Source organism: Chrysemys picta, chromosome 4, assembly GCF_011386835.1.
Source record: "Chrysemys picta bellii isolate R12L10 chromosome 4, ASM1138683v2, whole genome shotgun sequence".
In the NCBI taxonomy this organism is placed as follows: domain Eukaryota; kingdom Metazoa; phylum Chordata; order Testudines; family Emydidae; genus Chrysemys; species Chrysemys picta.
The window spans coordinates 67,091,963-67,116,292 of NC_088794.1; the positions used below are offsets into that span (position 1 = coordinate 67,091,963).

The window sequence follows — 24,330 nt, forward strand, 5'->3', positions numbered from 1 at the left end:
AACACAACAGCAATAAACAGAGAGGGTGGTGCTCTCTCCTCCCCTGTGCCGGGAAGCCCTTAAGCTGTGGGACTTTTGCATTGCCCATTCGATACACCTGGAGGCATCCTACCTTCCAGATTCCCAGAACGAACTGGCCGATCATCTGAGCAGGTCATTTCACATTTCAGTCACGAGTGGTCCCTCCACCCAGATGTTGTGATCAACATCTTCCAACGGTTGGGGCTTCCCCAGATATATTGCTTGCAACAAAGTACAACAGGAAGTCTCACCAATTTTTCTCCTTCCTGAATCACAGCCTGGGCTGTGTCAAAGATGCTTTTCTCGTCCCTTGGAGGGACTATCTACTCTATGCTTTTCCGCCCTTCCTGTTGGTACACAAGGTCCTGCTGAAGGTCAGAAGGGAGGGAGCATCAATTATCTTAATAGCACCAGTGTGGCCCGCCAGCAGTGCTTCACCATGCTTCTAGACCTGTCAGTGGACATGTCTATAACCTTGCCCCTGGTCCGAAACTTGATCACCCAGGACCATGGCTGTCTCCAGCATCCCAGTCTGAAGTCTCTCCATCTCACGGCATAGAAACTCCGTGGTTAAACCTCTCTGATCTCACATGCTCAGACTCTGTTAGAGAAGTCTTCCTTAGCAACAGGAAGCCATCCACTAGGGCCACCTATCTGGCCAAGTGGAAAAGATTCTCCATTTGGGCATTACAAAAACACACTCCCCCTTTTCAGTCATTGATTCCTTTTATCCTGGACTATTTCTTGCATCTAAAACAGCAAGGTCTGAATAAAAGTGCACCTAGCAGCTATCTCAACTTTCCACCCGTTTGGCTGGTCGCTCAGTTTTCACGAACTCCATAGTGGGCTGCTTTCTCAAGGGATTAGATAGGCTCTACCCTCAAGTAAAACAGCCAATTCCCCCAGGGGATCTCAACCTTGTGCTCTCTAAATTGATGGGACCTCCTTTTGAGCCTGTAGCAACATGTTCTCTCCTCTACCTTTCCTGGAAAGTAGCATTCTTGGTAGCTATAACTTCAGCCAGGAGGGTCGCTGAGCTTAAGGCTAGCCACCATACAAGGCCTTCTATAAGAATAAGGTGCAGTTGCGACCATCCCCGCCCTTCCTCCTGAAGGTAGTTTCACAATTCCATGCGAACGAGGATATTTTTCTGCCTGTGTTCTTTCCTAAGTCACACGCTAGCAACAGGGAACGAATGCTCCACTCCCTGGATGTCAGACGAGCATTAGCCTTCTACATTGAAAGAACAAAGCCGTTTTGAAAATCACCACAACTCTTCATTACGATTGCGGAGCGCATGAAGAGGCTTCCATTCTCATCCCAAAGGATCTCTTCTTGGATCACGTCCTGTATTCAGGTATGTTATGAGTTGGCAAAGATACCTGCTCCTGCACTGATAGCACACTCCACAAGGGCGCAGGCATCCTCAGCTGCGTTTCTGGCACAAATTCCTATCCAAAACCTCTGCAGGGCAGCGATGTGGTTGTCAGTCCACACCTTTACATCGCACTACGCAATTACACAGCAGACCAGAGATGATGCAGCTTTCAGCAGAGCAGTACTACAATCAGAGATTCCATAAACTCCGACCCCGCCTCCTAGTAAGGCTTGGGAGTCACCTGCTTGGAATCTACATGAGCAATCACTTGAAGAGAAAACAGTTACCTACCTCTCATAACTGTTGTTCTTCGAGATGTGTAACTCATGTCCATTCCAAGACCCACCCGCCTCCCTCTGTCGGAGTATCCGGCAAGAAGGAACTGAAAGGCAGCAGGTTGGCGGAGACCTATATACACTGCCATGAAGGCGCGACTCCAGGGAACTGCACAGCCAACCTGACTGGTACCGCTAGGGGAAAAACCTTTCGACTGTGCAGACAGCACACCTACTTGGAAGGACATGAGCAACGCATCTCAAAGAACAACTGTTCCGAGAGGTAGATAACTTATTTTGTTTGTTTTTAATATAGATGATAAAGATTCCACCATAGTCCATTTTCTGAGCCAGTACAAGGCTGTCCGCATCACAAAAATCACCATTCTCAGCTATCTAGGGTATAGAAAGCAAATGGCTAACTTTCAAAAATTCAAGCAATAAATGCACTAACCCTTGATTTTTGTGGGGAAAGATTTAAAGTGGATAGTGTGATTTGGAGGAAGATTACTAATGGAAGTGAAAGATTATAAGGCTTTACCACTTGCCACTAATGAATGTACTGTTGTCTTCGTGGGATTATTAAGTCTTAAAACAGACTTTTAAGGTAGGTCAAATATACTAACTTCCATAATCCATAAAAACACTTGTCACTTTTTATTCCAGAGCAAGAAACACATTCCTTATCGTAACAGCAAGCTTACTCGTTTACTGAAAGATTCTCTTGGAGGGAATTGTCGGACTATAATGATAGCTGCTGTTAGTCCTTCTTCTATGTTCTATGATGACACTTACAACACTCTTAAGTATGCAAACCGAGCAAAAGATATTAAATCTTCTGTAAGTAAATTTATACAACTTATTTTGGAAGTATTAGAGTCTACAAAATTAAAATAGCATAGGATTAAAAGAACAAAGCAGTTATGTGTCTAAAGAACCATTAATTTACAATTTACTTGGCTTTTGCATCAAAATTCTGTTGAATCATCTAGTCCAATATACTTTATTTTCTTATTTATATTTTCTTCTACTTAAATATTTTAAGATGAGTTACATTAGTAATCAAATATCATGCGTTTAAGGTAAATGCCAGTGCTAGTCTTCAAGAATGCAAACTTTATTTGCCCCAGGGAAACCATAGATCTCAATGTACTTTACAAAGGTAGTTAGATATCATTATCCCCAATTTTCTATATTTGTGAAACATGTGCCCTTGGACATGCAGACCGTGCCCTTAACCATTGGCAGAATTAGGAATAGAACCACAATCTTCTGGCTTCCAATCTGATCTAACTTTTGTCTCATCTTGTAATACAGTATAAATTTAATTAGTGATATTTGTATCTAGTGCAGTTACTGTGTATGATGTATCATAAATGATGTTGTTAAAATTTAACTTTCTCTTTTCCTTAACAGTTGAAAAGCAATGTTGTTAGTCTGGACAGTCATATAAGTCAATATGTTAAGATTTGCAATGAACAAAAGAAAGAGGTATGTCAGTCTTAATCACTATAATTACTATACTGAGGTATAAGCAGAAAGTGTATAATAAATGAAAGTATTGGGTAAGATTTGTCTTACCATTTCTCTCTAGTTTTCCTAAGGAGCAAATGTTTCCATGTTCTATTCAGGGGGATATCCCTAACTGTTAATTTAAAAATGCCTCTTACAAGAGGAGAAGCACAGAAAGATGGTGAAAATTACACAAGGCAAGCTTTGTATTTCAATCAAAACATATTGTCCTCATTTTTCAGATCATAGTGCTGAAAGAGAAGCTGAGAGCATATGAAGAAGAAAAGGCAGCCATTCCTGAAAACCATGGTACAAGTGTCCTTTCAAACCAGCAGCAAGTGGAAATACAAAGGTAACATCATATTAAGGTCTCATTTTGACAAATTTAGATTTGCAGAATTTTACCATAGAGTTGTAAAGTCAGGTCTATACTTTAAAAAAAAAAAAAATCTTTGTTTCAGCTTGATTCATGTTGATCTCTCTAAAGTAGATGTGACATTATACTCAATATCATTTTACAGTACATCTTGATGGAGGGATTTAAAATAAAACAAATTTCATGACAGACTCTTTGTAATTGGTCTCTCTTGACTCTGCTACAGAACTTTAACTTAATGGCAGGAAAAATATCAGTTGGTGACCTTTAATGAACTTTTTTTTTTACTTCCTATTCAATGATAAACTTTCAGCTATTAAGTTTCAATATAGGCATATGAGCTTTCTAAAGCTATATATTAAAGGCCACATCTTCCATTTATTATAATCTGATGACAAAAACACTACTGTAAAGGAATAATCTAGTTTTTCCTGTTTTTAAAAAAAAAAAAGTTTAAGTGCTGGACGGGAGCTAGTTCTTCAGCAAAAACAAGTAGCAACAAGGTATAAATTTCATTATATTGAGCTTTCTATTTAAAGGTTCAGAAACCATGCGCACTATACAGCAAAAAAAAAAAAAAAAAGCAGATAGTTGAAACTTTTAATAAACCTGTAAAATGATGATACTTGGTTGAGACATGTTGTATAAATTAAGAAATACTTGTAAAGTATGTGAAAGATGAAAAAGTGTGACATATTAACTGAAAATCCTCCTTAAATTGTGTGGCTAAAAATAACCAAAAAAAATAAAATAAACCAAAACACTGCAGTCCTGGAATCCTGAAAAGGACATTGGTCTGCTTACCAATTAGTGGCCAAATAGAAAAGCACAAATTGATTTTACCCAGTCTCTCATCCTCTTTGTTTCTAATGGAACGTGAAATGTATTCAGATAATTTGAAAATAAAAAGTTTTCTGAAAAAATCTTGACTGATTATCTCTTTTTAAAAGGAAAACAGAAGAAGTAAGCATTTGATGCTTTAACTATCTAGCTAAATTATTGGGTAAAACACTGAGTTCTATGGTACCCACTCAGTTCACGTACATCAGCATTTGGGGGTGGGGGGATTGGTGAAGTTCTGAAATCTGTAGGTATTTTCCTGTTAAATATCTACCAGTTTGAGAAAAGTGTGTCTATTTACTCTGGTCAGCAGTGTTTGTTTATCGTTGAGCACTGAGCCTTACAAAAATCTAAACTTCACCATTGAGCCTTTGTTTTAAAATGTTTATCTTGTATGCACTCTTTTTTTTTTTTTTTTTTTTTATACAATTGGTTCAATTTGTGTCATCTGTGATTTATGTATGTTGGAGGTACTGAAGTTCAATAAACTGTCAGTTAATTTATCTTTTCAACTACTGATATATCTTGGTCTAGATACTGTTGTACTGTTAAAGGCAGGGATTTATCCGCACACTAATACACAATTTTTTTCCTAGCCAAGAATTCATATAGTGTAATGCAATTCTTCCCTAATATTGAAAGACAAATATATTAGGAAAATCTCACAAATATATTTGGAATGCAAAAAAATAGACTCCTTGAATCTAAATGTTTTAATTAAAGTACTTGATTATGGTGTATATGGTGAAACTAAAACTTCACAAAATGCAGTTTCACTAATCCTATAATGTAATGCTGATACTATAAGGTTTGCTATCCCTATCTTTGGTTGAGTCAGAAATATATTGATTTTATTCCTGCTGTAAAGTGATTCTAAGCCATGTGTCAATTTTGCCTATCCACTTTAAGATTTCACAAAAGTCCCTATAAAATGGGAGGAAAAAGGTCTGAAAACAATGGTCAATAGTTGGAAAACTATCCTGCAGTAATGCTGAAGCATACCTAAGTCTCATAGTCGATAACAAATTAGGTGGTGTTTGCAAGGTGATGCACTGGTCATTTTTGCTAATGTAATTCTGAGCACCATATATAGGATTCATAGAGTAGGGAGAGGATTACTCAGTTCTGGGCACCATTTTATCAGGAAAAATATTGAGACTGCTGAGAATTCAGAGCGGAGTAACGCAAGCAATCCACAAGCTAGAGAAATGGACTCAAAATAAAAACATAAATAGCCAAACTGTCAATATATGTTTTTTTTAGTTAACTTAACAATACATAGTGTGTGGGAACAGCAGACATTTGTAAACACCAAGAACAGAGTGGAATTATTTGGGATGGTACAGTTTTGTGTTGAGCTAGAAGCAATAGAATGAAATTGGGAAATGGAAAACTTAGGCACAACGTCAGGAAAAGTTTCCTGACAAATCTATTAGAGTGTTGAGTAGTGTCCCAGGGGAAGTAATTGAAGCCCATTCCATGGAACTGTAACAACTAGGCTAGGCAAAAATCTCCCAAAATGTACTACAGAGAACAATCCTGCCCTAGTAGGAAGCTAGTCTAGATGACCTAATAGATCTATGAAATGTTAAATTTCTTATACAGTAACCTAGAATTATTGAGATTTTATCAAAAGTACAAAGAAACTGACCAAGATCTAGTTATTTAAAAGACTGGAGTGTGGTGTAAATTTCTGGACAAACTAGTATTTTATACGAAGGGGTCTATTTTTTTCTTTGTACTAATAATTTTGTAAGGCTCTGCTTATTTTAGAATCTGGGGACACGAGCTAAGAAATTGAACTTCATTTTTTGATGATTTGTGTTATGTGAAACTCTGGCTAAAATAATAGCCTTAGCTTCTGCTGCTTCTGTTCCTGCTTGCCATCCAGCCTGCATTGCTGCTGACAGCCATTCTGAGGAGAGGAAGAGTATTCCACTATCCGTTAATTTGTTAGCTTTCAGTACAGCCACTTATTTTTGCATGCAGTCAGACTGTATAAAGTCGGCATACCCTATCTTAGTTGTTGCTACTGCCAAATACTTCTCTGACTGTGTTCTTTTTGCATAATAGGTACTGTATAGGCCCAGGTTTCATAGGCAAGCTCTTGGACTTTGTTTATATTTGTAGCTTTCTTAGTTTCTGTAACTTTCACAGTTTTCATTGAATTATTTTGTCTTTAGGGAGGGTGTTTTTCTCTTAGTGATGTTCTATTACAGTGGTAGCCAAACTGCGGCTTTTTTACCGTTAAAGTGTGGCTCACAGAGCCCCCCACGCCACTCCCCATTCTCCATCTCCACGGGGGTGGAGGGGGAAGAGCTCAGGACTGCTGCCTTGCAGTGGGATGTGGGGTAAGGGCTTATGCCCAGTAGGGAAAAGTGTCTCAGGCACACCTGCTGGAGCTCGGTGCTCCAGCAGGAGTGGGGCTGGAGCCCCGGCAGGTGTGCCCCGGCTCTCGAATTTCTGAGGATAGTCATATGTGTCTCGGATGATCAGTACATTTGACCACTCTTGTTCTATTATTTCTTCTTTTGATGTGGTATTCCTGGGGGAGAGAACAAATAACTTAATTTTTTGATGTTCATTTATCCCAAGGTCTGGACTATTTTCCTAGGTCAGCCTCTTCTGTAAGGGAGGAAAAGACTATGGTCAGAAATGTCTGCATTTTTTTTTTCTTGGATGCATCCCTTTAGAACCCCATCACAATCAGGTTTCTGAGAATTATCCATCTGGAATTACTCCAATTGGCCCTTTTGCTGTTCTTTCAGCTGGAAAACTCTAGAGGCAGAATTGGATACTTGTGTCTCTAAATTACAGTACTTGCGTAATATTACATCTCTCAGGATTAAATGAGGACAAGTTACGAGTACAAAGTGCGATTCTGTTTGCTTTGTGCCTCTTCACATAACACAAGAACCATGGTTTACCCAATGAAATTAATAGGCAGCAGGTTTAAAACAAACAAGAGGAAGTACTACTTCACACATTGCACAGTTAAGCTGTGGAACTTGTTGCTGTGGGATGTTGTGAAGACCAAAAGTATAACTGAATTCAAAAAAGAATTAGATAAATTCATGGAGGATCAATCCATAATGGCTATTAGCCAGTATGGTCAAGGAAGCAAACCCATACTCCGGGTGTCACTAAACCTCCAACTTGCAGAAGCTGGGAGTGGATGACAGGATGGATCAGTTGAAATTACACTATTCTGTTCATCCCCTCTGAAACATCCGGCCGTTGTCAGAGACTTGTCCACCTAGCCTAGTATCCTTTGGTCTGACCCAGCATGGTCTTTCTTATATACTCAAAATTTAATTGCAAAATATCAAATCTGTTTTAGGCTTGTAAACAAGCTTGGTTTGTTTTTAGCAATAGACTAGAATCTTGGAGAATTTCCAGCGAATATGTAAAATCAGCATGTTAGGTTTAGCTGAAGAACCTAATGTTGAGGCTCCTGATTATGTGTGAGACTTTTCCTTCAAAGATAGAGAAATTTGTCTCATCTTTACAAATGTATAGTTCCTATCAAATGTCCGGATCTAAACCAATAAAAAGGTGGGTATGTCCGTCCCTGTTTATGTACCTACTCTAATTGTACTTGTCAAACATTTCTGAGAATGGGGAAGGGGGGAAATACAATAAAATATTTTTATACTGGATGCAGTTTGTATGTTTCTGTCTGACAACTTCAGACAGAAGCTGCTGTTTTTTCCTGCTATACCTCTGCAAAGGTATATTTTTTCCATATCTAAAATTATACAGACTGACAATTGTGTGGAAGAATTATTTGTTAAATTCTGAAGATGTTGTAGAGCCTGATGATGGTGATTCTGTGGCCACTCAGTTATTCCAGATATTTCTTGATGTTAACTTTAATTTTGTTAGATTAATAATAAGGTATCCTTTTTTAATAAATACTCCCAAAATGTATGTTGTTTATTCCTCAATCTATGATGGGGTTTGTTTGTTTTTTTTAAAACCTTTGGGACATAATCCTGCAAAAGCTCCTGAACAAACTGCTTACTACTGTGACTAGTTCCAGTTAAATACTCCTGGCAGTGAGCACCGAACTCAGCAATAAGATTAAAATTTTCAAAAGAGACTGGCTCCTAAGTGACAGACATTTTTTTGAAAATGTTACTGTCTTATAGGCTTAGGCCCCAAGTCATTTATAATCATTATAACTTATTGTGATTTTTCCCATTTATTCCAGTAGAGTGCAAATACTCCCAATAAAGATCAGGGCACTATTGTGCTAGTCATTCTACAAATGAATAGATGGACTAGAAAATACTTGATGGGACAATTGAGCTAAGTGGTTCCATCTCTGTGTTGTGTGCCCCTCTGCTCTGATCATCAGCAATGGAATGCTTTATTTCTTTGAGACTTATTTTATGTTTAAGCTTTTGTTTGTCTCTAAATTAAAAAATGGTATGTATTTTAAATATACCTTACTATCCAGAAATAATAATAATCTCTGGAAATTTTTGGCCAAAGTAGTTGAATATCTACCAGTGTGGAGAGGAGTTCTTACTTTAATTCTATTTGGTCTGGTTATAAAATACTAGAATAAGACATGAGTGTTATTCAAACATTCTTACGTTATGAAAAGGAATTACTGCTGATGGAACACATTTTATTGGAAAACAAAAAAATCCAGCCAGCCACACCACAGGAATCCCTGTGGGAGGGGGAGGGGGTGTCTTTTTCTTTTAGCTAGTTCTGTAGATGTCACTTTTACCTTATATATTTCTAAACACAGCTGGCACTTCATATCTGGAATATCTGCATGTTCAAAAATTATAAGCATATTCCTATGGTTCTCTCAAATGAATAGGATAACATGACAGATATATACTAGGTGAATTAATAAACTGGATATATCTGATTATCTGTTAACAATGTTAGCAAGGACATAGTAATAATTAGACTCCAGAGGGAATATCCCATCCCCGACCCCGTTAAGAATAATAGTACAACAGTACCATTTTTTAGTGTTTGCAGACTCATAATGTATTTACATAACGGTTTATACTCTGGACAGTGATGGATTAAGGCTAAGTAGGTCCTGAATCCACCCAGAGATCAAGATTTCCCCAGAATTGGATCCCTTCTCCCAAACATCCTTCCATCCCGAGTTTTCCATCCTCAGCCTCACAGGTATTAGGACCTAAACCTTCACTGCATTTGAGTTTCACTGTCCACTAGCTGCAAGCAATTGCAAAGCAAGCATGAGATCTTGCAAGGAATTAAACAGTTGAGAGGGACACCCACAGTGGGTGGGGCTTCATTTGCAAAGGGTGAGGGGAGTCCTTTTGCAATATTTGTAGGAGGCATTATGTGCCTGTGGCAGCAGTCACCATAGCTATTGGATAGACTGGTACCTCGTGCTGATTAAAGAAGGAAATGGGAAGCCTTCTGCAATACTAGAGCACAGTGCATTGTGTGAGGAGAGTCTGGCTACTATCTGCTTGAATCCAAATATCAGCTTCACAAATCAAAGAGCAAGGCATTTTATTTTAAAATTAAAGCTTGAAAACTTGAGAGCCGCGGGGGGCGGAAGAAACCAGAAAAGATTTAAATTCTTGGAATTTAGATTCTCTGCACTTGGGTATCAGTTGTTTCATATTTATATCAGAGTTGTATATAGTTTAAACTCTTCTATTGAAAATGAAGTACCGGTACTTGTGTAGTGGTGGTGGTGGCTGTTTGGAGGAAGAGAGAAACAAATGTACCCTTTTAACGACTTCCTAAACTAAACAAGGATAGTTTAATCCCCTTTGAAACTGGAATATGTGCTCTTGTTTTGTATGGATCTTAATTTGCATTATAGAATCTTTGCTCTTTGTACTACCTCTTTGGGAAAGATAAATAGGAATATCATCTTTCTTGAGGTCGCTTACTCATTTTGATTCCTTATTTTTCCATATCTACTTTTTTAGCTCAGAATTGGAATTTTGTTTGCTTCTGTTGTATCACAGTAAACCAGGCATTCATGAAAGGATTACATGTGTAATCAGTTTCTTTTAACTTGTCCCTTATTTTTGGTAGATTTCGAGAAATTCTAAAAAGTTTGTTTATAAACCGGGAGGAAATCAGAAAGGAATACCTCAAGCTGGAAATGCGGTTTAAAGAGAACATTTTGAAAACACATTACCAGAAACAATTCCATGAACAAATTGAGTTGATGTGCTCTGAAGAGAGAGTAGAAAAGGTGAGTGATTTTTGTACAACTTGATTTTGCCATGTTACAGTATGGAACCTCTGTTTTGAAACTTTTATCTTTAATCTGGTTCAGCTATCTAACGTTTTGTATTTAAGTGTTCAAGTGTCTTCAGCTTGTGAATTCCATTTTCAAAAGCGACGTAGACCCTTAAGAACCCAAGTCTTGCTAAAGATCAGTAGGACTAAGTTATTTGCCTAAATTAACCTTAGGTTCCTAACTCACTTGAATTCTTTTAAATGTGTTACATCAGTCAGGACCATATGGATATTAAGAATATCTGCTTTTAGTGCAAAAATTGTATAATTTTAATATAAAGTAAAAGGGTTCTAGACATCCTTTCTTCCATATGATTTATTTTAACTGGCATGTTACCTGTGCCTGTTCTGCAAGCTGTGTATAATTCAGTTGTAATTCCCAATAAACATATGCTTAACATTGTTGAAATGCAAATTGCATTGATCGTCATAAGTTCATATGTACAGCTTTAACAAAACAGTGCAGCGTACGCTGTATTGACAATCAGATAACATTTCAACAGTTGACATTAATACAGAAAATGTGGTGTTGATGTGAGGTGCACTATTTTTTCACACAGTAAGGGAACGTGTTGACACTTACGTTGCGGCTGAAAACAAAAAATCTCTCAGTATTTCAATTTAGATGTGATTCACAGTTGCTAATTTGAGATCTGACTAGACTGAACATATCCATGCTGCTTTTGTGCAACAACAAACTTACCAACATAGCAGCACACCTGGCATAGCTACTTGGGGCACTGTCATCTGAGAAATCCATTTGTAGCACTGTAGTAACAACAAGCCTCGTCAAGCTCCAGGCCAAACTTAAAGCAATCCAAATTTTCTGCAGGGTTGACAGAGGAAAGCTACTATTTTTTAAAGCAGTTCTATCAGTGGCCTTGCAGTTCAAAATCCATTGGCCTGTATTTCAAATTATTGCTGTTGTTCAGAGTTTGATGTCCTAATCTTCTTACAGAAGATCCAAGAGTAGACAGGAAAGCCTGAAAACACTTCAATCTTAATTTAGTTTCGGAATAAAAATTTACAGCTGTAAAATATAGATTTAATTTTTCCTCTCTCTAATCAGTTGTTATAGCAAAATTTAACTTAACTAGCAACAATTTCAGATTTCCAGTGTGTGTGCAGTGATTCACTTGGAGGTTTAAACTTGTTATAAAGAATGTCAAGGTAAAAAATGCGCTGCTGTTTCAGAAATCTTGTGCTTGTCACAAATGATGTTTCGAGTGACTGGCATATTCCAGAAGTTTTTCATGTCACAATCTGCAGTGAATGGAATTTTGAAGTATTACTGTAAAACATTATTTTTATCCTGTATCATAATTTCTCCAACACTTATTACAGTGAAGCAATTATAATATGGTTTTCCATTTTAACAGAGCAATAGCTCTGCTATAGTTAAGACTAAGACTAGCTTTGTGTTTGAAGCTCAGTTGAGTGCTCTAAGATCTGTACAGTTAATCAGATTGCCTTGAAATTTGATATGCTGCATGGGGTATAGTCAGTGATCCAAATATGGTGCCACCAAGGGGATCCCAAGATACAATCCCTGAGGGCGGGGGGAAAGCTGGCTTTTTTTTTTTTTTTTTTTTTGCTCAGAGAGATCAAACCAGGGCTCAGTCATTACACCAGAGACTCAAATTCCCTACCAACCTCTTCCTCCTCCCCCTACCCCCCCATAAGCCAGTCTATGAGGAAGTCCTGCCCCTCTGGGTGGGGATCTTAGAATAGGCATGTGAGAGCATGCACTGAGAACGCACTGCTGACACTGAGGTGAGGAGCTGAGAATGGGTATGCTTGACACATCAGAAACTTTTCAGAGGAAGCGGGCAGGGAACCCCCAAGCATATGAATGGAGCAGCTCACTACAGCAAGGGCAGGGATTCTCCCATTGGCTTAGTTAATCAGATTCCCCAAGAGGTGGATTAACCTTCCGTCAACCTAGCACTGTCTACACCAAGGCCTAGGCCAGCTTAACTACGTCACTCCGAGGTGTAAATTCTTCACACCCTTGAGTGATGTAGCTGAGTCGATTTAACTTTTGAGTGTATACCTGGTCTAAATTCTCGAAAGTCGCGTATTTGCATGGATTGTCTTGAAGTTGGCTTTGCCTCCTGGAGTAGCGTAGGATAGGGTTAGTTATCCAAATGCAAGAAGTTCAGATTCTGGTAACATAAAAGCTTGCAACCTACCTTGCAAAGAAATCTGAGAATGAACTGTAAACATTTGGGGAAAATCCACCTCTGTTAAATTTTTTAGGTTATTTAAACATAATCTGATACAGCAAAATATTCAGAAGGTGTTTAAACTGTTTTTTAAAAGAAAATAAATTACACATGCGAATGCTCACTCTTGAACCCCCAATCTCCCCTCCCTGTAAGTGGCAATCGGGGAAAGATTTGGATCTGCAGTAAGGGGTGGGAGTATTTTATGGGAATGGGTGATAGGGGATGGAAGAGGAGTTGAGGGTTCAGGTAAGGAGCAGGATGGAGGGATTGGGGAATGTGAGGAGTCACAGAGAAAGATGGGGGGGGGTGTGGGGTTGTCAACCCTGAATTTTCCCTGGGAATCTGGGAGAGCCCTACCCCTCTTCAAGAGTCTGAGCCTCTCTCCCTGCCTGATGTATGTCCTAGGAGCTGCTGCTCTTTGGGACCTGAGCCCCTCTCCCTGCCTTTGCATGAGAGTTGGGATTAGGGGTTGGAGTAACACAAATTTAAATATCTGAAATCCAGAAAATGAATTGTTATGGTACACATCACCCCTGTGTGGGGACTGGGTGGGCCGGGGCATTCCTGAGGAAACAAGGGCAGAAGTCGCAACTGGGGATGGATAGTGGGAGTGAATGGTCCAGCTTGGTGTGCAGTTAAGGCTACATAACCAAGGTAGCATGCAGCCTGCCAGTAAGCTGCTACATGTGATATCTGTATTCAGCAGCATAAGGCAGGAGACAACAAGGAACAACTTCTTAAATGTTAATGACTGCTGCAGTGCCAAGTAATGGCTTAATGGGCTGGGAAGGGAAGGGAGAACTAGAAATGTTGGTGGCAGGGGCTACATGTTGTGGTGAATGATGAGGCAGAGGGTGAAGAAGCATATAGACACACCAGTCTTCTCTTACTCTCTTAAAATTACAGTAACAATCATGTAAGAAAAGTGACACGGTTCTGAAACCTAGATCTTGCATGGGATTTCTCTCACCAGCCCTGTTAACTACACACTGCAAACATTTCAAAGCATGGTCATTATCCCCATTCCACTATAGCAAATATACAGGAGTGGTGAATAGCATCAAGGAATCACATAGCAACTGTGTGGCCTAGAGGAAAGACTGTTGGACTGGGACTATTCCTAGCTCTGTCATCGGCTTGTCGGATGACCGTGGGCAAGTCATTTCACTTCTCTGTGCCTCAGTTTTCCATCTCTAAAATGGGGATGATGATGTAAAGTTCTTTGAGATCTACTGATGAAAAGCACCACATAAAACCAGGTCTTTTAATGATTAACCTAGCCACAGTAACATATAACTGCAAACCTAGGTGAGAATTACACCTGCCTAAATGACCATTAACTCCTACCAACAAGCATTTCTCTTTCTGTTTAAAAAAACTAGGAAATTAAATAGCAAAAACTTTATTAATGCAGAGTTAAGGTTGCTTGGTGATAGTTCTTGCTCTTCCAGAACATCAAGTTCAGCAAAACTCAAACTTCTGTAAACCAGAAGATACAGAGTTATGGTAAAACACCCAGACAGCCTTAACTCTGCCCTCTTTGAGTGATGCCCCAATATGCCCATAACACAATGTAAAGGCAGAGTGGGAGTATGTGTAATAGACATGTGCTAGCTGCACTTGCCCTATGCTCACAGAGTTTACTCCCCTGACAGAATACCACACTTGTAAAATTTAACAATCATTTCATACTCTCTTTCCACCCTTTCACACTTGAACAAAAGATACCACCTAAACCTGTATTTCCCCTGCCCATCATTAAATCCAGAGGCCACTCTCATATCCCACCTCACTGCTGATAATACCAATGGCAAGAAGGTCCCAGTGCCCTGCTTCTGACGCAGTCTTACATTTCTGTATTGAGATGATCCATATATTCCATGGCCAGAAGGGATTATTATGATCATTTAATCTGATCTCCTGTATAACACAGGCCAGATGTAGACTGGAACCTCAAGTTACGTATGTACCTCTTTCCTTTGCTTACACACCTGGGGTGCACTCAGACCCAGAGCTGCTCAGATCAAAATCACAGTTCATTCAAGCTGCTCCAATTTATCCCTTCACTATTCAAAACAGCAACACCTAACAGTGAATGCAGCTGGAGTGCATGAAGATAATTCCCACTGCCTATTGCCAGCTTCAGAGGAGCAGAGTTAAGATTGTGTGGGCATTTACCTTAATTCTGTATTTCCTGGTTTTCACAAATTTGAGGACTCTGTTTTGGAGGGGCACAAGATAGCACCAGGCAACCTTCACTCTGTGTTAACAAAGGTTTTTTTTGTTTGTTTTTTGTTTTTGTTTTTTTAAATCATTTATTTCGTTCAAACATTTTGTATAAAATATATTTGCATAGAAACTTAATACTTGTGTACTTAAATGTAGCTTTATGATTACTGTTTAATTTATAGTCATGATCTTGGTAGAGTCAAGTAGGATAAATGCAGTACCCTATTTATTTAAAAAAAAAAAAAAAAAAGCCACTGTAACCTTGAAATTGAATGTCCTTTGATTTGGTTGGAACAAATTGTATTGTAATTTCTAATCCAGTCATGTGATATAAAAGTGACTGTTCATGTTTCCCGGGTATGCTATGCTTCTGTTCTTACACATATTTTTGTAAGTATGCTATTTTTCTTAACTGCTTCTGTTTCCTTCATCTAAAATATACTATGCGATTACAAGAGAGTGTCTAAGCAAAGTGAATTTTTAAAGGATATTGTTCATTTATGAAATATTCATTTTATTTTTTTCTTGGTTATTGTATCCAGTTGTTGAGTTTGTGCAGTACTGGGTGCTATGCAAACTTTCCTAGCCGAACCTCCCCCATTTCCACGCCAGGCTTGGGTAGACCCCATCCTGGCAGGAGGGAGGAACCTAACTGTGGACTGAAAACATGGAAAGTCTCAATCCAAAAGAAGAAGTGTTGAGAGAATGAGCAAGTGAAAACAGAGAACGGAGATTACCTTAACTAGCATTTGTGAAATCAATGTAAATTTGTTGTGAGGTTGGGTCCTGAGTACTGTGTTCTGTGAACCAATCTTGGGCTACTACTAACCTTTGCCACGTTCACTTTACATGGGGCTGCCTCTGGAGCCAATGTCTTTGTTTGGCTCATGCATACTGGCCCTTAAAGCCCCAGTCTTCAGCCTCCATAACTAATACCTTCAAGTCTGGGCCTCAGCTCTGCTCTGAGCCTAAACTCTGGGCCTCATTTTCTGCTGCTGCTTGATAGTCCTCTCCTTATAGAATCATAGGACTGGAAAGGACCTTGAGAGGTCTTCTAGTTCAGTCCCTTACTTAGTCTTGCCTTGAGTGTATTATCTAGACCATCCCTGACACGTGGTTGTCTAACCTGCTCTTAAAAACCTCCAGTGATGCAGATTCCACAACCTCCCTAGGCAATTTATTTCAGTGCATAAGTACCCTTACAGATAGGAAGTTTTTCCTAATGTCCAACCTAAACCGCCCTTGCTGCAACTTAAGTCCATTGCTTCTTGTCCTATCCTCAGAAGTTAAGAACACTTTTTCTTCCTCCTCCTTGTAACAACCTTTTATGTACTTGAAAACTGTTATCATGTCCCCTCTCCATCTTCTCGTCTCCTGACTAATCAAACCCATTTTTTTCAATCTTTCCTCATAGGTCATGTTTTCTAGACCTTGAATCATTTTTGTTGCTCTCCTCTGGACTTTATCTCCAATTTGTCCACATCTTTCTTGAAATGTGGCGCCCAGAACTGGTCACAGTACTCCAGTTGAGACCTTATCAGCATAGAGTAGAGTAGAAGAATTACTTCTTGTTTCTTGCTAATACATCCCAGAATGACATTTGCTTTTTTTTAGGGCTGTTGATTAATCACAGTTAACTCACATGATAACTAACAAAAAATTAATCGTGATTAAAAAAAATTAATTGTGATTAATCACACTGTTAAATAATAGCATACCAATTGAAATGTATGAAATATTTTTGGATGTTTTCTACATTTTCAAATAATATTGATTTCTACTACTACCACTGAATACGAAGTGTAGAGTGCTCACATTATATTATTATTTTTGATTACAAATATTTACACTGTAAAAATGATAAAAGAAATAGTATTTTTCAATTCACCTCCTACAAGTACTGTAGTGCAAACTCTTTATCGTGAAAGTGTAACTTATAAATGTAGATTTGTTTGTTTGTTTTTGTTACATAACTGCACTCAAACAACGTAAAACTTTTTAGAGCCTACAAGTCCACTCAGTCCTACTTCTTGTTCAGCCAAGCGCACAGACAATTTGGTTACAATTTGCAGGAGATAATGCTGCCCACTTCTTGTTTACAATGTCACCCGAAAATGAGAACAGGCATTCTCATGGGACTTTTGTATTCGGCATCACAAGATATTTACATGCCAGATGCGCTAAAGATTCATATGTCCCTTTATGCCTCAACCACCATTTTGGAGGACATGCGTCCATGCTGATGATGGGTTCTGCTTGATAACGATCCAAAGCAGAGCGGACCGACACATATTCATTTTCATCATCTGAGTCAGATGCCACCAACAGAAGGTTGATTTTCTTTTTTGGTGGTTCGTGTTTTTTACAGTCCAACTATCTGTAATCAAAATAAATAGAGCATTGTACACTTTGTATTCTGTGTTGTAATTGAAATCAATATATTGAAAATGTAGAAAACATGCAAAAATATTTAAATAAATGGTATTCTATTGTGTAACAGTGTGATTAATCGCGATAATTTTTTTTAATCGCTTGACAGCCCTACTTTTTTTGCAACAGTGTTACGCCGTTGACTCGTATTCAGCTTGTGATCCACTATGACCCCCAGATCCCTTTCTGCAGTGCTCCTTCCTATGTAGTCATTTCCCATTGATTGTTCCTTCCTAAGTGGAGTACTTTAGATTTGTTCTTATTGAATTTCATCCTATATACTTTAGACTGTTTCTCCAATTTGTCCAGATCATTATCCAGTAGCTGGTCCTTTCCAGAGACACTTATGCTACTTCCCCACTATTGTATGTGGGATGTTCCCTCTAGTCTCAGGGGACTATGTCAGCAATATAACACAGACCTCCAAAGGCTGGAATGGCTTGGTCTAAGCCACTTGCTGCATCTACCTACATACCAGCTCCTCCCTGGTCTGGTGTCACTTGTCAAACATGCCCTCACTGGGATCAGAGCACAGGAGACTCAAACATGGGAAGAGGTGGGAAAGAGGGTCCTCCTCCATTCCTTTTGCCCTAGTTTCCAGTCCCCTGTTACCATTGGTCCCCTATATAGCTTCTTCCCTATGGGTCACTCCCCTCCGCCACCTTTATAATAGGGATAGTGTTTGAGGAATTGGAGTTGAAACTTCCTTCGTTTTGTCCTTCTGCTCCTTTCTTATCTAGCTAAGTCCTTGTCTACCCTAACGAGGTAAGTCAATCTAAGTTACTCTTTAAATTACATAATTTAAGTTGACGTAGCTTAGATCGATTTACAGCAGTGTCTACACCGTGCTATTTCGGAGGAAGATGCTTTCCAACCAACTTAGCTTCCGCCTCTCAAGGAGGTGGAGTACTGAAGTGGACGGGAGGGCACTCTCTCATTGACTTATCGCATATTCACCAGACTCGCTAAATTAACACCGCTGCATCAATCGCAGCAGCGCCGATTTAGCCCGTAATGAGGACAAGCCCTACATGTAGTCATGCTGTCATTATGGGAGCAAGGATAAGAATTCAAGAATTCCTGGCTCTTTTCTTCATTCTTTGCTTACTAGTAACTAGACAGTGCTACCTGTAAAAATAATATAGGTATGTGTAACTTTTCTATTCTATAGTTTGACCATTATAGCCTTTAAATAATTTTTTAAAACATGCAGTTTTTGTAAGTGTATTAAACAATTTACTATAGTCTCAAAAGTCCTATTGAAAAGACTTCAGAGGAAAAGAACTATGAATGAGAGCATATAAAACAACTTAATAGACTTCAGTAGTGCACTTAGGAAGAGTGTGCTACTTTACAAATATTACATCGATCAAAGACTGTGTAAATTGTTTTGACTATACCCAATTATGGAAGCCTGCGAAGTCTTTTTCATAACAGAATTCAAAGAACATTATATGGTAGTTTCCCATTAAATAATTTAATATGGTTGTATTTCAGGCCACTTGTAAACGGGATCATAGGCTTGCAATGCTTAAAACTCGTCGTTTGCATGTGCAGAAGAAGAAAGAAGAGGAGATGAAACACTTTGAGGAGAATACTAATTGGCTGCATCGTGTGGAAAATGAAATGCGTCTCCTGGGACAAGCTGGACATATTCCACAGGTAAATGACTTTCCTTTCAAAGGTAGATTTCAGACGTAGTCAAACATGCTTATAATAATAGTTGGGAACAGATTCTTTTCTGGAATTTTTTAGTTATGGAAGACTCTTCCAGTGCTGATTAGAGAAGTGTCAACTGGTTTAGTCTCCCTTGCACAAATCCAGCAGTTCTTCTGCTCTGCCTGAATATATTGCATCCTTTTAGTGCAATTATTTCTCATTCATGAAAATATTTAGCTATGTACAGTGGTAAGCATACTGATGGCATTTAAAAAATTGAACAGAGCATAGTTTGTAAAAATAGTGTGACATTACATTTTTACTGGCATGGGTTAGAATTTATTGGACACTTAAAAATGAGTTTTAAAGCATTTTTAAAAAGGTATTGGCACACTGGTATAGTGAGGGCATTCCAGACTTGGTGATCAATATAGGAGTCACTTAAACTAGAGTGTAGGTTTTATGTTATAAGCCCTTTCTCTTCAAATTCATGAACAAGGATGAAATTTGTGTTAGCTATAGCTATAATTTTCAACTCAAATGTTATTGCTGGGGAAATGAGACAATTTCCATCCCATCATGCTGAAAGAACTGGCACATGAGATTGCTAGTCCAGAAACAAAGATTTTTAATGTATCTATCTATTTGGGGCAGTACCATGTGACTGGAGAACAGCTAATGTCGTACTTTACCTATATTTAAGAAAAGGGGGGTGGTGTGATCATGGCAATTGCAAACTTGTTAATCTCACCTCAGTAGTGTGCAAGATTTTGGAATAAATTTTGAAGGAAAGAATAATTAAATTCATGGAGGTAGATAGTAATGGGAATGTAATGCAACATGGGTTTACCAAAAGTAGATTATCCCAGACTAACCTGATTTCCTTCTTTGAGAAAATAACTGATTTTTTTAGATAAGGGAATAGCAGTACATCTAATATACATGGACTTTGGTAAAGCGTTTGACATGGTGCAACATCGGAAATTATTAGTAACTAAAGAAGATGGGGATTAGAATAAGAATTATAGGGTGGATAAGGAACTGGATAACGGGTTGTGCTGAAAGGTGAACTATTGGATTGGAAGGAGGTTACTAGTGGAATTCCTCAAGAATCAGTTTTATGACTAATAAAAATATTGAATACGATTAATGACCTTGGCACAAAAAGTGGGAGTGCGCTAATGAAATTTGCTAATGATACAAAGTTGGGAGGCATCAATACAGAGGAAAATCAGAATACTATACAGGAAGATCTGGATGCCTTTGAAGACTGGAGTGGCAGAGGTTCTATGAAATTTAATAGCACAACGTGTACGGTCATACACTTTGCCCTGGTCTACGCTACGAGTTTAGGTCGAATTTAGCAGCGTTAGATCGATTTAACCCTGCACCCGTCCACACAACGAAGCCATTTTTGTTGACTTAAAGGACTCTTATAATCGATTTCTGTACTCCAACCCGACGAGGGGATTAGCACTGAAATTGACCCTGCTGGGTCGAATTTGGGGTAGTGTAAATGCAATTTGACGGTATTGGCCTCCGGGAGCTATCCCAGAGTGCTCCATTGTGACCGCTCTGGACAGCACTCTCAACTCAGATGCACTGGCCAGGTAGACAGGAAAAGCCCCACAAACTTTTGAATTTCATTTCCTGTTTGGCCAGCATGGTGAGCTGATCAGCACAGGTGACCATGCAGAGCTCATCAGCACAGGTGACCATGGAGTCCCAGAATCGCAAAAGAGCTCCAGCATGGACCGAACAGGAGGTACTGCATCTGATCGCTGTATGGGGAGACGAATCCGTGCTATCCGAACTCCGTTCCAAAAGATGAAATGCCGGAATATTTGAAAAAATCTCCAAGGGCATGAAGGACAGAGGTTATGACAGGGACCCGCAGCAGTATCACGTGAAACTTAAGGAGCTCAGGCAAGCCTACCAAAGAACCAGAGAGGCAAACGGCCGCCCCAGACATGCCGCTTCTATGATGAGCTGCATGCCATTCTAGGGGGTGCCCCTACGACTACCCCACCCCTGTGCTTACCTCCTCCTTCACCCCTCCCGGTCTACCTTGGCAGTTATCCCCCAATTTGTGTGACAAATTAATAAAGAATGCATGACTTTGACTTTATTGCCTCTGCAAGCGGAGATCAAAGGGGGGAGGAGAGGGCGGTTGGCTTACAGGGAAGTAGAGTGAACCAAGGGGGTGGGTTTTCATCAAGGAGAAACAAACAGAACTTTCACACCGTAGCCTGGCCAGTCATGCACAGCGCTCCCTGCTGTGCTCTTCTATCCGCCCAGGCGTCTGGCTGCGCGTAATCAGCGGCCAGGTGATTTGTCTCAACCTCCCACCCCACCATAAACGTCTCCCCCTTACTTTCACAGATATTGTGGAGAACACAGCAAGCAGTAATAACGATGGGAATATTGGTTTCACTGAGGTCTAACCAAGTCAGTAAACTGCGTCAGTGAGCTTTTAAATGTCCAAAGGCACATTCTACCACCATTATGCACTTGCTCAGCCTATAGTTGAACTGCTCCTTATTACTGTCCAGGCTTCATGAGCCATGGGAGCAAGGGGTAGGCTGGGGTAGGTGCGACCGCGCGGTGCTGCCGATTGGAAGAGCAGCCTGAGGCAGAAGCCTGCAGCTGGCATGATATTCCAGGCAGGACTGAATTTCCATTAGACGAAACTTAAAGAAGAGAATGACCTGGAGTCATTCCCATTTTTGTCTAGGCGCCCCTAACCGACCTCAGTGAGGCCGGCCAGGAGCACCCATGTCTGCCCAGGCGCCCCACCTAACTGAGGTCAGCCAGGAGCACCCACGGGACGACGATGACGGTTAGCAGTCGTATTGCACCATCTGCTGTCCGCAAGGCAAGGTGATGCTGCTATGTAGCACTGCAGTACCGCATCTGCCAGCAGCACCCAGGAGACATACAGTGACAGCGAGCTGAGCAGGCTCCATGCTTGCCGTGGTATGTCGTCTGCATGGGTAGCCCAGGAAAAGCGCAAAACGATTTTTTGCCATTGCTTTCACGGAGGGAGGGAGCGGGGCCTGACGACATGTACCCAGAACCACCCGCGACAATGTTTTTGCCCCATCAGGCATTGGGAGCTCAACCCAGAATTCCAATGGGCGGTGGAGACTGTGGGATAGCTACCACAGTGCAACGCTCTGAAAGTCGACGCTAGCCTCGGTACTGTAGATGCAAACTGCCAACTTAATGTGCTTAGTGGGGACACACACAATCGACTGTATCAAATCAATTTCTATTAAATTGACTTCTATTAAATCAACCTAATTTTGTAGTGTCCTGATACTAAACCTTTCTGCTACAAACTGGGGGAGGTCACCAGCTGGAAGGGACAAAGGAGTGAGACCTGTGTGTGTTGTTTGATCACAGAATGACAATGAGCCACTGATGTAGTGCAGCTGCGAAAAAGGCAAATGCATTTATCAGGTGAGACATTTCCAGTAGCGAGGGGAAAGTATTAATTCTATTGCGCAAAGCACTGGTAAGACCTCATCTGGAATACTGTGTACAGTTATGGTCACCCATGTTCAAGAAAGATTAATTCAAAATGGAATGGGTACAGAGAAGAACTGATAGAATGATCAGGGGAATGGTGGAAGTCCCATCTTGTTAGAGGAGACTGGAAGAGCTTGGCTTGTTTAGTGTAATAAGAAGACGTCTGAGAGGGGATATGATTGCTCTCTCTAAATACATCAAAAGAGTAATCACCAGGGATGGTGAAGAACTGTTTAAGCTAAAGAACAATGTTGGCACGAGGACAAATGGGTATTAAGTGGTCATGAATAAATTCAGGCTGGAAACTAGAAGGTTTCTAACTATCAGAGAGTGGTTCTAGGATTGCCCCCACTACTCCTTATGGGAGGCTAACAGCTTAATTGGTTTTAAGAGAGAGCAGAACAAATGGGATTGTATGGCTGTTGTTTGTGATGGTGGGGGCCATGGCTCATCAGCCCTGGGGGTCGGGGTCCTTTCTGGTTTACATTTTATATTCAGGTCTTCATCCAGCCCCCTGCCAGGGTTAGGAATGGATTTCTCACCTACCTCAAAATGTATTTTGGATTTTTATCTGGTCTCCTTTCCCTGAATCATCAGAGATGGCCATAGCTAAAGATGGGGCTCTGGATGGGGTGGGCCAGTGATGTGAGGTGTCACTGATCATTCTGTCTCTCATGTGCTTGACTGGCTGGTTCTTGTTGACATGCTCAGGGTCTAACTGACCACCCCATATGGGTTCAGGAGTAAATTTTCCCCCAAATATTTTCCTACAAATATTGGTAGTGACCTTCAGGCCGAGAAGGGATAGGGGGTTCACCTTCATCTGCAGCATGGAGTGTGGGTCACTTGCCAGGATTATCTGGGTGTATATCAATTAACCCCCTGCCATTGCAAGGGTCTTGGGCATTGGTGCACCTTAGTCCCTTCTATTCTCTGTCTGAGACACATAATAGTTTAGTCCCCTGTGGACTGTATTGTTTTGGTATAATTTTCATTTTGAGTTTAGTGTGCAGGTGTTGGGTGATGCCTATGATCTACATGGGGATGCAAGGTAAGATCTTGCAGACTAAAATTTTAACACTGTATGCCTTTCAGGGTATAACTGAAAGGAGACAGGAACATATAATGCTCAAGATTCCATGTTTCATAGACAAACATGCTTAGATCAGCCCATTTGTAGGTTGCCCTAATGAAGATTCTAAGGGCTGGTCTACACTGGGGGCGGGGGGATCAATCTAAGATACGCGAATAGCGTAGCTGAAGTCGAAGTATCTAAGATCGAATTACCTGGGGTCCACACAGCACGGGATGTCAGAATAGATGATCTGGTGATCCCTTCTGGCCTTAAACTCCATGAATAAAAAAAAATCTAGAATGATTTCAGATATACACAAGGTATATGCTATTGTACATATGTGTACTCTTAACTACGTCCAGCACACAAATCTGTTTGTGAATGGAAAACTATAGGACAATAGCATTTCACTACTATGTCTAACTAACATAAATTAAATTTTATTCCTTCTGTAAGATTTATTGAATTAAAAGTTAGTATTGGCATAGTTGTAGATGAATTGCAGAACTACTTTT

General features: G+C 39.9%; 1 protein-coding gene across 2 annotated transcripts in view; it reads left to right on the forward strand.

Moving 5' to 3' along the window:
* The window catches only part of KIF18A (kinesin family member 18A), a 108,738-nt gene that overhangs the window by 46,576 nt on the left and 37,832 nt on the right, over positions 1–24,330 (forward strand). For both annotated transcript variants that reach the window (XM_008179246.4, XM_042849108.2), the window contains exons 7-11: positions 2,341–2,514; positions 3,091–3,165; positions 3,429–3,538; positions 10,454–10,616; positions 19,048–19,212. In XM_008179246.4, the coding sequence (XP_008177468.3) occupies positions 2,341–2,514; positions 3,091–3,165; positions 3,429–3,538; positions 10,454–10,616; positions 19,048–19,212 (687 nt within the window). The remainder of the gene's footprint in view (positions 1–2,340; positions 2,515–3,090; positions 3,166–3,428; positions 3,539–10,453; positions 10,617–19,047; positions 19,213–24,330) is intronic.